The 14,917-nt window shown below is 40.0% G+C and overlaps 1 protein-coding gene across 1 annotated transcript in view; it reads right to left on the minus strand.

The window, feature by feature from the left end:
- LOC149832633 (1,4-alpha-glucan-branching enzyme 1, chloroplastic/amyloplastic-like) overlaps positions 1-14,917 on the minus strand; it is a 74,953-nt gene that overhangs the window by 13,801 nt on the left and 46,235 nt on the right. Inside the window, exon 10 of the mRNA XM_090013279.1 lies at positions 5,150-5,251. Coding sequence (XP_089869405.1) covers positions 5,150-5,251 — 102 coding nt within the window. The remainder of the gene's footprint in view (positions 1-5,149; positions 5,252-14,917) is intronic.

Raw genomic sequence — 14,917 nt, forward strand, 5'->3', positions numbered from 1 at the left:
TAGAAGAACAGGAACAGAGCCATCCAGATGCCCAGAAAGATCCTGACTTCTTATGGATGAGATGATTTGTCTCTTCCAGGTTAGAAAATTGGAATTGTTCAGTTTCTCAGACACAACCTGACTGAGAAAGTTGGAAGAAAGACCAGTTTGAGAAGAAGAAAATGAATCCATAGTCAATGGGAAGCGAAAACGTGGAAGATTAAGAGACTGGAAAGAAAATTCACTTTAGAGCAAAAAAAATAAAAATTTAGAACCGATATTTGAATTTCAGAGAACTCGGCTGCCCCTTTTTTTTAAAAAAAAATTAATAACCTGTAGACCCGAGGAAGAAAACCAGACTATGCAGTAAAGAAAAACTGTTCTGAAGAAAAATAAGAATTCAATCAGTAAAAAAAAGCACGTTAATATGAGAATAATGTGTTTTCTTTTCCAAAAGGAAAAAAATCCAAAGCAGAGAGGATAATAGGTTCAAAGTGATATCAATAAATCAAGACAAAACTGAGATCATGTCCAGATCAGAATCTGTTCCGACGTCAATTTGGAAAAACAGAAAGAACGAGTTTGACGTGATTTCAAAGGTTGAAATCACGCATATATGAAATCTGATATTGCGTGATTATGTAAGGTTATTGTTTGGGTGAAATCACATGCAGCAGTATGAAAGAAAGAATAGTAAGAGAAGAAACAATCAAGGGAAGGAAAGAAGCAAATCCAAGATTTTGGATTGTGAAAAAAGGAATGATATGAACCGATAGGGAAATACCTTAGAAGAAGACAAAGAGGCTTGACTGGATGCTCATAAGAAAAACACGATCTTCAAGGATGGATCTCTTGCTTTGATACCATGTTAGAAAATAGTATTCCACCATTCAATCACAATAAGAGGAGTAGAAAGAAGAGAGAGACGTCGGTGGCTGCAGAAAACCCAATTAGGGTTTGCGGTATTGGCTTCCCATTAAGTATGTGCTGATACAACTATTAGGGTACGAAAATACCCATTACATAACAGGTTAAAATTACAGTATGCCATTAATGAGCATGTGTTAAAATAAAACCGAATTGGGTCTAGATCCTGAGACCCAAACCCAGTCGTGAATGACGTCTTTTCAGACCTTTATTTATTTTTTCCTTTTTTGTGTCCTTGTTATTTGTCACAAGGGATTTTTGGTCATTGGGATCTCTCCAACAGTTATATGGTGACCCATGTAGCCTATATAAAGGGGTAAATCCCCCAATTTGTTTCTAATGATTTTCTAAGCATTCCATTTCAATAAAGATTATTATTTTTTATGTTTTTTGTGTTCTTTTGTGTATGATCTTTGGTGCCTCTTATGATCTTATGTATTTGCCATTGATTGGCTTGTGTGTTGTCCTTTTGTGGACTTGTGCACATTTAGGCTCTTTGTAGCCATTGTATGCACTTAAGTGTTTTTGTATTGCCTTAGGCATTTGTATTGTCCCTTGTAGAACTTGTTCTTGTGCTTATGCATATTATGATTAAGTTTTCCGCTTGATTTATTTACACTAAGGAAGCCTAGGAATCAGATCAAATTTATCAAATGAAATTCATCCAATTGTTATGTGAAACACAAGCTAGAAGAAAAGATGTTGCCTATAGTTGCAGCATTAGCACAGGGCAATAAATCTAAGCGCCCACTTAGAAAGCAAACCTGGAATGATGAAAAAAAAAACCTGCCTGCAGGTATAGGCATTCATACAATGAACCCTGAAAGCACGGATTTCCAATACATTAAATACTCCATTGCCTTGTTCAATAAGTACACCAGTAGGAAAGCCATGAAAAAGCTTTCACATATGAAGAGGTCGAGTCTCACTTTAGTTTTTCCTGGAATCAACCTCAAGGGAAATTTCCAATAAGCATATATTCTCATGGATGGTGATACTCCCAAGCTGAAAAATCTATCCACTGAAAGAAAACATGCTCAGGGTCATCGACTGATGATCCATCATGGCATACCCCACAATGAAATACATCATCAGTAAGTAGATGAACACAATGATCCAGTAGATGATCACAGCATTCGAAGCATGCTTGTAAAATTTCCTCTTGGCACACATGAGGTTGAAGAAATACTTCTCTTTATGATGCATATCTCACGACCACTGCAATGTCCTCTTAAAGGAAAATATACTCTAATAAACTGATTTCTAACCGCTCCTTGGATTCAAAAAGCATCCGAGATCATAAATAATCATGCTGCTAGAACCTCTATTGGCAAAAAGACTTAGTCTAGGGAGAACTTGAATAATAGGGCTGATAAATGTGCATCATCATTCCAGTCATGAAGAGTTAATCAAAATTTTGACAACCAATTCTCAGCGTTGAACAAATGTAGCAAGCAATCAAAAGATGTATGATAAACAGATTGCACCTAATAAGATTCTATAGGCTGTCAACAGATTTAGTTTATTGATCAGACTCGGTGAACCACAATCCTAAAAAGATTGAAAATTACAAGGAACATCAAGCCACCTATCCTTTCATGGTTAGCTCAAATATAGATGGTTACAAGTTTTCATTGTTAGAAATATGTAAGCAGGATTTGGAGTCTGACTTTGCTTTCAGATCCAATGTAAATTGACTAATTTTGTCAAGGCTACCTATTGTTGGGGGTTGGGACTGAACATGTTTAACTTCATATTATCAACAGATAAGAGAACCTCATGATGATTGGTCAATCAAATTAAATTAGCAGTAGGATAATAGGAAGATGCTTGTGCAGATCTCTGAATTGAAGTTGCAGCTCAATCCAATTATTTGGCCCACAATCGTGCTCCATGAACAATCTGAATATCACCAGATTTCTTAAAAGTTAATCACCACAACAGTTGCTTGCTATTTCACAAACTCAATTTGGTCTAGAAATATTTATTATAGGAACCTCCATTACTAGCAACACATTATTCTTCCACTTGCACTGGTGACAGTTGAAATCCCCTTATATAAGCAACTGTGGTTGTCATATCAGGAATTCAGGAACTAAACCATCCAACACCTGCAGCACATTGCTTCTGAAGAGATTGACCAATAAGAGCAAGTTGATGTTCATTCAGTTCAGAGCCTTGAGACCATAACTTACAGATGCTTTCATTTAAAAATTGACATCCCATCTTCCATTACAAAGCAAAATCTTGAGAATCCAGTGAATAAATATTTCCTTCCAGCTCCAAATAAGAAATAGAAGTTATTTTTCCAGAGGGTAGATCAAGAAAGAGGAACTGATCGTTTGATGGAAAACTAAATTTGAAGTCAACAATTGCAAAAGTGTAACTGAAATATAAAAGAAGGGTTGAAAGGAAACTCAGCCCAATGTACAAGCAGTAAACACACTAGGCAAACGTACAGAAAGGACTAACTGATACCATTTTTTACATCTAAATATATGAAACATGATGCCTCAATCAGATCGAGATGAAAATAAGGTCAGTTAGCAACACATTTGATGTTTCAATATCAGATCTGCATCTGCAATATTCATTCTGAACATGGACCAGAAAGCAGCATTAGGGAATAATGTCAGAAGTACTAGAAAATAGGGACGTTGAGAATAGTCATTGTAATTTATGCTATACTTGCTCCAACAATAAAAAAAGAGTAGAAAACTCTCTCTGAGGTGAAATGCTGATGTCTTTTGGCACCATCCAACATCAGATGGATGGTGCCACCCTATGTCACATGGACTCTTCATAAGGGTCGCCACACCTGCATGCATCGACGCGACGCGGGTGTAGCACCCGGTGTGACTACCATAAGAATCATCTGCACCGGGTGCGGTCAAACTTCTCTGGGTGCGGTCAACCCGGACCCTTAAAAATGTCCAGAAATGGATTCGGTCCAAGTAAAAAAAATGAAAATAGTATTCTTTTTTTTTTGGGGTGGGGGTGTTAGGACACAGTTGGGTAACCCACCCACCCACCCCTTCTCGACCACTCCTCTTAGTGATGTAGCGGTAGCGGCAGCGACGCTGGTCTCCTCCTCCTCTTCCTACGGCAGAGGCACCATTAAGCTTCTCTCCCCTCTCTTCTTCTTTCTCCTCTCTTTCTTCTTCTTCTTTCGACTGCCTCTTCCTCTCTTTCTTTTCCTCCTCCTTTCTCTCTCTCTCTCTCTTCTTCCTTCTCCACCTCCCCTCGTTGCCGAAAGGGTGGAACCCAAGGTTGGGTTCGGCTCCTGGGTTCAACAGAACCTGAACCCAGGCATGCTAGTTTGGGCTTCTGGGTTTAGCAGAACCGAACCCAGGGTTGCTGGGTTAGGCCCTGTTGAACCCAGGCCCGGGTTCGGCATAACCATAACCTAGGGTTGTTGGGTTCGGCCCTGCTGAACCCAGATATGAGATCAGCAGAACTGAACCCAAGCTTGTTGGATTGATGATATGATAGTTATTTTTATTTCATTAGTAATGCTAACTTAAAACTGTTAAAGTATATATATATATACCTTCCTTTTTTTTAAAGTGTCACATCACCGCACCCACATCCGTACCTATGTGACATAGGTGCCACCGTATTGGTTTCCAATCAATGCAGGTTCAGAGAGTTGCCCATCAAAGAGAGGCTGCTGATGTCTTTTGGCACCATCCAGCGGCAGATGGATGGTGCCACCATATCTGTTTCCAATCAGTCCAGTGTCATAGAGTTTCCCATCAAAGAGAGGGGTTTTGTTTGGACAAACAGGGACTGGTATCAACCTAACTATTGATATCACAGGTATCCAACTCTCCTTAAAGGGCATCATACCACCTGTTCCAGCAACAGCAAGGCTGGACATTAGTAGAGAGAGTGCTTAGACACCACTTTCCACCATTGCATGTTCGTAAACTCAGTGCATATATGCAGTTATAGAATCATGCCCCTGTATCTTTGAATATGCTCCAAGGTACTGAATTTTTTAATACATGCACTTAGCTTTTTAGGTAAAAAATGCAAAGAAAAGAAATTGCATATAAAAAACCCTCATATCTAAAGCTACAAAAATTTCATGTCTGAATATCTCCTAATAAGAGAGACAAAGCAATAAGTAACAAGATATTAAGGAAATCAATAATAAGATTGAAAATATAATAAAAAGGATTTTATAGGAAACAGAAAAGCAATAATAGCTGGAGAATAATACTGAATAAGTAGATCTTACTTTATCCTCTTCACTCACGCTGCTCACCATCTGCTTTTTTGATGCAAGAAATAAGAATTTATCATCAAGCACATTCATAGCTCTATCAAAAGCATTCATATACTGGTTCAAAGCATACAAAGAAAACTCGTGAGAAGTTAATAACTAGAAAATACCATACTAGAAAAAGGGATACTGAATAAAAAATTATATTTTACCCATTAATTGAAATTTTCAATTGCATAGGAGAACAAAGATGAATATACCTAGCCCTAATGAAACCCATTTGCTGATCGTAGAAGAATAAGACAAATTTTTATTGGTATCGAGTCTATTGACTTTATCAGCAAAATACATAGAGAAGCATTTCAACTGCTTAGCATAAGTCTTAGAAAAGAGTAATGTTTCAGATGAAAAAAGATATTGGTGCTTGCTGCATCAAGGATGGAGTTTGATGATTGCTACGAATATTTGGAAATTAAAAGAACAGACTTAAGAACAAACAACAGCAACAAAGAAAATGTTCCTAGACATAAATTTGAAGTGTTGTGCTATAAACATGAATATATAGAAGTAGAACGCTCATAAACAAATGCTGATTAGCTTAGAGGCTGATTTAATTTTTCAAGTTTTTTTTAAGTACGAAGCACCTGATCTTAATTTTTATGTGGCCGCAAGAAAATGACAATGGACCCCTAAAATGGTCCTTCCATCTTGTTCCATCCCATGTAAACCCATGTTAATAGTTTCTAAAGAAAATATTTGTTATTGCACCACGTTTCATCCATGTTGGTAAGATCCACATGCAACCCCTGTTTGACCTCAGAGAAATATTTAGACAGAACTCTATGGGGGATATATGTGTGTTAAAAATTAAAATATGTTCATGTATATATATATAATATTTTTTCTATCTTGTAATAGGAAATACCCCTTAGGGGTATTTTGGTAATTTCACCATGTAATAGGGTCTGTCTTGTAAGTAATTATGTACATGTAATAGGCTCTGCCCATTAGGGGTAGAATGATAATTATGTATATGTAACAGGCTCTACCTTTAGGGGCAGAACTGGCATTTTTTATCTTTTAGTCAATATATTGTTGGGAATCTCCAACAGCTATATTCATGTTTGTCTTTTAGTCAATATAGTTGTTGGGAATCTCCAACAACTCCATTTCTAGTTGTTGGGGCTGTTAAAATATATATGTTCTCATATATATATATATATATATATATATATATATATATATATATATATATATATATATATATATATATATGTGTGTGTGTGTGTGTGAAATACCCGATAAGGGTATTTTTGTTATTTTACATTGTTGTTTTTAGAAACAGCTATTTTATGTAAATAATTATTTTTAGTTTTTAGTTTTTTTTTTTTTGAATAAGGGATCCACGCATAAGGGGCCCCACACAGAGTCATTGGGGCCTCAACGGTCACAAATGTGACTGTTGGGGCTCCCAACGTCTCTATGGGGAGCTCCCAATGACTCCCTTTTTTCAACCCTCTTTCTTGTATAAATAAGGGTCTCTACCCCATGTATTTCTATGATCTTTTAAGCCCTCATTCAATGATGTATGTGCAACTTATGCCTCTTCGTAGGCTTCTTGTGGTGTCATTTAGTGGACCATTTTGTTATTCCCCATTATGAGGTTGTGTTTGTCCAATATTGGACCTTATGAATGCATTATGCATTCTTGTAATTCATTTCCGCATACTTTCTAACAGGGGCCTTTCCCAACAATTATATGGGTCCTCTTGGCCCTCTTGTTTGTATATAAATATGAACCTCGTCCTATTAAATGTTATGTTTGTTCCTAATGCATTCTTTGTGCATTCCTCTCTCAATAATATTTTTTAAGTGTTTTTATTGGCCCTTAGTGGCTTATGTTAGTGAACACATTTTGAGTGTGTTTTGTACCGCTTGTGTAAGGTTCAAGTGTTCTTTTTACTTTATTACATAGTATCAGAGCTTTGAAGATTTGATTCTTTAGGACGTGTTGTTCATGTGGATGCGAGTTTGAGAAGAAGCTAAAACTTGTGCTTACAAAAAATGACAATGGAAAAGAAGTGATGCTTCAAAGAGATGACATGACCAAAGTCATTGCTGATTATGAGAAGAGGTGAAAGGAATAAAAAATGAGTTATTCCAAGATTATAGGATGGCTCATTAATAGTGTTAATATAAAAAGGCTATGTCACAGGGATTTGCCCAATAGGATGTCGCACCACGTCGACGCGATGCGGCTTGGGTGCGGGTGTGGCACCCGGTGTGGTTAAAATGACTATCCAAAATGGACTCGATCAACTTTGACCGAGTCCATCTTGGACCCAAAAAAAAACTACAAAAGAGGGGCGGGCAGGGCATTAGAGCAAATCTCCTTATCCCGACCCCGATGCCTCCTTCTTCTCCTCTCCTGCTCCTCTTCCATGGTGACGGCCTTCCCCGAGAACTCCTCTCATTCTCCAGTGACTGCAAGGTATGCCTCTCTCTCTCTCCTCTTCTCTTTCTTCTTCTTCTGTTGGTCTAGGTTCAACTCCCAACCCTAGTTCTGTCGAACCCAACCCTGCTGGGCTGGGTTTGGCTCCTATCCCTGGGCTATTGGGGCTGGGTTCGGCTCCCAGCCCTGGGCTCGACTCTATCAAACCCAACCCTACTGGCTTTGGCAATACTGAACCCAGGGGTTCACCTCTGTTGAACCCATGCCTGTTGGGTTCAATAGAGCCAAATCTAGAAGTATTGGGTTCGATGAAACTAAACCACTTGGTTCGGCTCTACAGAGCTGAACCCCTAGGTTGGGCTATGCAGAGCAGAACCCAGAGTTGAACCCCTGAGTTGGGCTCTGATGAGCTGAACCCTGGGTTCAGCATAGCCAAACCAAGAAGGGTTGGGTTCAGCAGAGATGAACCCTGGGTTTGGCTCTGTCGAACCCAACCCTGCTCATGTAGCTCATGCTGGGACCCAAACCCAACCCTCTCTCTCTCTCATCTTTTTTCTTCTTCTTTTTCTCTCTCACTCCCTCTCTTCTTCCTCCTCCTTTTCTTCTCTTTCTTCTTCTTCTACTTCTTCTGTTGGTCTGGGTTTGGCTCCCAACCCTAGGCTATCAAACCCAACCCTTGCTTGTCGAACCCAGCCCTTCACAATTGGGTTTGGCTCTGTCAAACCCAGCTTTGTTGGGTTTGGCAATGCTGAACCCAAGAGTTCGCCCCTGCCAAACCCATGCTTGCTGGGTTCAGCAAAGCCAAACCTAGAAGTGTTGGGTTTGGCAAAGCTGATGTAAAACTCGCTTTTTCTGGGAAAAATGGTTTTGGATCCAGGTTGGATCCGACCGGATCTGGACCCAAACCTCCCCCATGTTTTTTTTCTATTTAAACAAGCAGGGGGTTCCCCTTTTACTCAAAAAGGGAAACCCCGCTCTCCTCTCTCCCCAACCCCAAGCTCTCCCTCTTGCCTGTGTTTCTCTCTCTCTCTCTCTCTCTCTCTCTCTCTCTCTCTCACCCGACCCCACTCCCTGCGCCTGCGACCTCTCGTCTCCCCCCTCTTTGCTGGAAGCCGGACCCCGTCGGAGTCTTCCAACTCCCGTCTCCATCTTCCGCACGTCGGAGCCCCTCACGTAAACTCTTGACCCCCTTCCTTGCCAGAGCCCTCCCTGCGCCGGCGAAAGGCCTTGTCGGCCACTTTCTCCCCTCTTTGCCCTCTCTCTCTCTTTCCTCTTTTAGCAGAGGAGGGGTGTTGCCCCTCCCTGCTCTCTCTTCCCCTTTTTTCTAGCCAACAGACAGGGGGGGGGGGCGATGCCCCCTGCCTCTTATGTCTTTCGGTCGGAAGGCAGGGACACCGCCCCCTGCCTTTCACCCCTTTTTTTTTGTATGCGGACTAGAGCCACCATTGTGGTGGCTCTGGATTTGCCAAGAGGGAGGGTACCGAGCACACTCCCCGCCCTCTGCTTTCCCCTGCCGACCTGGTGGGGCGACTGAAGCTGCATCCCACCCCCTCCTGCCCCTTCCTTCTTTCCAAGCCCTTCAGGTACAACAGGGTGCTGCAACCGAGGGGGGGGGGGGCTTACCGAGCTAGGCTCAGCCTGAACCGAGCCCAACTCGGTTCTCAACATTTAAGGACCGAACCTAGGCTCGGTCTTGTCCTAAGAAAGGGTCGGGCTCGGCCTGACTACCGAGCATGCCCCCTCCCTTTTGTTTGTTGTTGTTTGCCTTTGTCAACCAGAACCGAGCCCGGCTTAGTTAGGATCCAATTGAGTCTAGCTCGACCATGGCTCACCCTGCCATGGGCTAGCCGCTGCCTACGGCAATGGCCTAGCCATATCGCGTTGAGCTCAGTCTTTATCTAGCCCAATTCGGTTCCCATCTATGGCCTATCGGGCTCAGCCGAGCCAAGCCCGGCTAACACCAGGTCCTAGCTCAACTCACCCCGATTCTGGACTCGGCCCAGCCGAGCGGCTTGAATCAGGGTCGGGTTCGACCCCTCTGTCACATACCTGGCACACTTATACTATTTTAAAAAGAGTTCTCTCGTTCATTTTACGCAGTACGATGAACCCTTTAGCGCAACAGATGTGGCACGTGCAGCAAGGCATAAGCCTTTAAAGACCTACGCTCGAAATCGTCAGCAAGTTTGACCATCTTCGAGGTAAGGAAAAGTTGCATAAAGGACAATGGATGGACAAATCTTAAAACTTGTGAATTTTATATATATATATATATATGTATGCATTACGCATTTAATTCAAGGATGCAGTTTTGTGATCCTTGTCCTCTTTCCTTTATGTCATTTACTTTGTTGCCGCACTTTTACGTGCACAGGCTTCTGCTTATGCATTTATTTAGCTCGATATGTGGTTTCACATATCGAGCATTGCTTTATGCTGTCACAGGGATTCGGTAAATGAAGTGCCGCATTCAAGTCGATGTGTCACGACACGAGTGAAGCACCCGATGCGGTCAACGCACCGAGGGTCATTTTGGTCCAATTTTAGGAGTTAAAAAAATTTTTTTTGCCTGATCAAAAGGGTTGCGAAGAGCGGATTAAGGCAAATTTGTTTTGCCCTAATCCTTTCTTTCTCTTCTCTCGACTTCGCAGCCGAACCCAGACACCGATCTCTCCACCAGACTTTGACGTCGCCGCTGATCTCCACCGAACCTTTCCTCTCCTCTCCTCTCCCGCACTCCTCTGCTCTCTCGCTCGTCTCCTCTCCTTCCGACGTCTCTCAAGGGAGCCCGACGCCACCTCCTCTCCCTCGTCGCAAACCTCCAACGATCGTCGGCGTCAATGCCACCCGCAACCCCGACGACAGCCGGAGCTCGCATGTACGCTCCTCCTCTTCTTCCACTTCTCCCTCTGTCTTCTCCTTCCTCCCTCTCCCTGTGTTCTCCGGCAGGAGGCTGGTGGACCCTGTCGCACGTTCCTCCCTCTTTGTTTGCGGGAGGGAGTCTGGTAGGTGGTCGGTGGCCCCTGCAGCCCTCCCCCTCTCCTTTGGGGCCTACCTGAGGGTCAGCAGGTGGCTGGCGGCCCCTGTCGCCCCTCCCTTCCGCCTCTCTGTGCTATTGGAGGGTTGGCGGCCCTGTCGTCGGTCATTTCTCTAGCAGAGGTGAGGCCCTTGCCGGCAATCCTCTTTCGACAGGGGCCTTGCCCTTGCCGACCATCTTTCCTCTAGTAGGGGCGAGGCCCCTGCCGACAATCTTTTTGGTAGGGAGGCATTGCCCTGCCGACTGTCGTTGTGGCTTTTGGATCACCGAAATCTTACCTATATAGGGTTTTTTTCTCATAAAAACATATTTTTCATTAAGAAATCATGATCCAAGAGTCGATTCTCACTAAATCAAGCATGCTAAACACATCTAATGGTTCAGATCTACCATACATTAGATGTGTTTAACATGCTTGATTTAGTGAGAATCGACTCTTGGATCATGATTTCTTAATGAAAAAATATGACACTTCAAAACTATAAAATTAGCAACATATCTCGCTATTTTTGTGAGTGCTTAATTAATCCTATAAAATATATTTTTTATAATCCCATGCTTAGGTTTAGGAGTGTTCACTTTTGTATTAATGATTAATGTTTATATGTTTTTCTCGTACCTTTCTGTATTTATTTATACGTACTACTACTATATTTTTTAAACTGATTGTATATGTTATTGACTTTGCACTCAATATTATAAATTTTGATTGTGTGCATAATTGATTTTAATATGTTTTTTTTTTTGTTTTCAGGACAAAAATGATAGATAAATGGAAAGGACTTGCGTCATCCTCATCCCCACATGTGAGTTCTGCTACTAGTGTTGCTAATAGTTGTGGTGGGAGTGATGATGTGGGGCCACTATGGGTACATGTAGATAAGCTTGCAAAAACTGAAAAAAAAGGTGGTGGAAATAAGAGATTTCGATGCAAGCTCTGTGAAAGAGATTTTGTTGGATCTTACACAAGAGTGAATGCTCATTTGTTGAAGATACTAGGACATGACATTTGAGGATGCAGAATAGTTGATGAGGCAATGTGAAAACAATACAAGAAGAATATAAGAAGAGAAAGACAATGAGTGTTTTTTGTGCAATTAGTGTGTTATTTGGAAGCCACCAAGAAGATGCTGAAAAAAAAAGAAAGTCAATGTAGGATGTAGAGAAACGATACAAGCAACATTTAATGCATATGGAAGGGAGAATATGGATAAAAAAGTAGGGAGGTATTTTTATTCTAGTTCACTCTCATTTAATGCGGCTAGAAATCATCATTGGAAGGATTTAGTAACATCTTTGGCAAATTATAATTTGAGTGGCTATGTGCCTCCAAGCTCAAAAAAACTACAAACCACACTTCTTGCAAAAGAGAGGGCAAATGTGGAGAGGTTGTTGGAGATTAAAAATATTCATGGGAGCAAATGAAGTTTCAATTGTTTCTGATGGATGGACAGATATTCAAAGGCGTCCACTAATCAATTTCATTGCTTCTTCGCTTAGTGGCCTAGTATTCTTGAAAGTAATTAATGCATCTGGTGAATATAAAAATGTGGAGTATTTGAAGGGGTTGTTTATAGAAGTCATAAAAGAAGTGGGTGATCAAAAAGTAGTACAAATCATTACAGACAACGCTCCAGTTTGTAAAAGTGCAGCGTTGAGTTTGAAGAGTGAGTAGCCTCATATTTTTTGGACTCCCTGTGTAGCACACAGCTTAAATCTGACCCTAAAAAGCATCTGCAACCCCAAAAAAGAAAAAAATTCACAAGCATATACTTTATGTTCATGAATTGAAGATTTAGAAAGAAATGTCAAAAGCATTAAGAATTTTGTTATTAACCACCATCGTGCTAATGCTATATTTAATAGGCATTTTAACCTTAAATTGTTAAAGGTCGCTGAGACACGTTTTGTGTTCATCATTGTGATGGTGAAGAAGATTAAAAAAAGTGAAGAATGCTTTAGTTAGCATGGTAACTGATGAAAATTGGATATTCTATCGTGTTGATGATGATGTCAAGGCTCAAGAAATTAAGAAATACATTATTGATGATGAGTTTTGGGACAAAGTGGTATACTTCCTTCAATTTACGCAACCTATTTGAGAAATGTTGAGAGAAGTTGATAAGGATGAGCCCATGCTTCACAGAGTTTATGAAATGTAGGATAATATGATTGAAAAAATACAAGTAGTTTTCAAGCATGAAGAAAAAAATCCTGAATTGGATGATTCAGAATTTTTTAACCATATTCATTCAATTTTAGTCAGAAAATGGGATAAGATCAACACTCCTTTGCATTGTATCGCACATTCTCTTAATCCAAAATATTATGCAAAAAAGTGGCAGGAAGGTGATATTGGTCGTGTCTCTCCAAATTTAGACCCAGAGCTACCAAGACATAGAAATATGTGTATGACAAGACTTTTTTCATAAGCATATCTTCTAAATCAAGTCACACAAGTGTTTGGAAAATTTTCATCTTTGAGATTATATGGACAGGCATTACTCGCGAGAGAGGAGTATAATATAGATCCTATCAGATGGTGGTCAACATTTGGATAAAAAATACCTCTTCTCCAACGTCTTACATTAAGATTGCTATTGCAACCTGCTATTTCATCTTGTTGTGAAAGAAATTGGAGCACATATTCTCAAATTCACAACATGAAGAGAAACAAACTCACCACCAAGCGTGTAGAGGATTTAGTTTATGTTCATTCAAATCTTCAACTACTTTCGTGAACCAATGATGAATACAGGTACTAATTCGCTCTCTTAGTTATTTGATTATTTCTTAGTTTTTCATTTAAATATACTTGTATTATATTTAATATTTTTAAATGGGGTTTGTAATGCAGACAAAGAACATCCAAATTTTGGGATGTAAACCCAAAAGAGTGTGACTTCGAGGGAGAGCATAATTTCAACATGACAAACATGGATTTATTTGAGCCCAGTCTTCCTTCTTATGATGCATTTGATGATGAAGCAGGAAATTATTAAAATCCATTACTTCATCGTCATATACATTGTAGGATATACTTTTAGTATGTAATTTAGTTTTTTTTGCTTTACTTATTTGATTGATATTTAGGTTGATTTAGTTGTGGTGTTAATTTTTGTGATGTAAAATAAAATTGTAGAATTGTTAATTTGATATATTGCATGCATGATGAATGATATTATGATAATGCTACTTGTTAAAACTTCAAAATTATATATATATATATATATATATATATATATATATATATATATATATATATATAATTTTTTATACTTTTGCCCCGCCGCACCCCCTCACCTCCGCACCCAAGGTTTTTTAAAGTGTTGCATCCCCGCACCCGCACCTGCACCCATGTGACATAGGCTTTATGTCATTTACTTTGTCATCGCGCTTTTACGTGCACAGGCTTCTACTTACGTATTTATTTAGCTCGATATGTAGTTTCACGTATCGAGCATTGTTTTTTGTCATATACTTTGCCACGACACTGTTACATGCACAAGCTACTGCTTACATATTTATTTAGTCAGAGTACGGTTTCGTACTTTGTGCCCTACTTATGCATTTATTTAACCAAGGTACGATTTCGTATCTCGTGCACTACTTATGCATTTATTTAGCCGAAGTACAGTTTCGTACCTCGTGTACTGCTTACGCATTTATTTAGCTCGATGTACGGTTTCGCACATCGAGCCTTGCTTTATACTTTGCTATCACGCTAAAATGTGCACAGGCTTGCATTATGTAATATATATATTGTTCATGCATAGATGCAACCGCATAAGACATACAAGTGTGTATTCTATCCTATCCTGTATTGAGCTTGCGCTTTTTCAAAAGACATGGATTTACGCATAAGCACAAAAACTTAAAAAAAAAAAAAATTCTTGCGAGAATCTAGCATTCCAAAAATGCATAGTTTTGAAAAGCAAGATTTGAATACTTGGGAATTGCCAAATTGCAACTATGTTTTTCTCAAAGTGACATGATAGGGGGAAATGGTTTAACTTCGGTTTAACATTCGATATGACCCAGATATCCTCGTATGGGAGCATGAGAATGTGTTTGGGGTTTCTTTTGAGAAACCCATACCCCTTTTATCGTAAGGGGTATCGCAAGACATGCGTTGTATGTTTGATACTACGATAGTTGGATGAGAGATTCGTGGCGATCTCGTATCGTACAAATTGCACAATGATACACAAGTGGTTTAAAGGACCAGATCATGTCAAACTAAACAAAATAATTGCATCGTTTCTTTTATGAAATAATAGAGTTGGGGTTTCTT

The sequence above is a fragment of the Nuphar pumila genome, chromosome 7, assembly GCF_984573655.1.
Source record: "Nuphar pumila chromosome 7, dmNupPumi1.hap1.1, whole genome shotgun sequence".
NCBI lineage: Eukaryota > Viridiplantae > Streptophyta > Magnoliopsida > Nymphaeales > Nymphaeaceae > Nuphar > Nuphar pumila.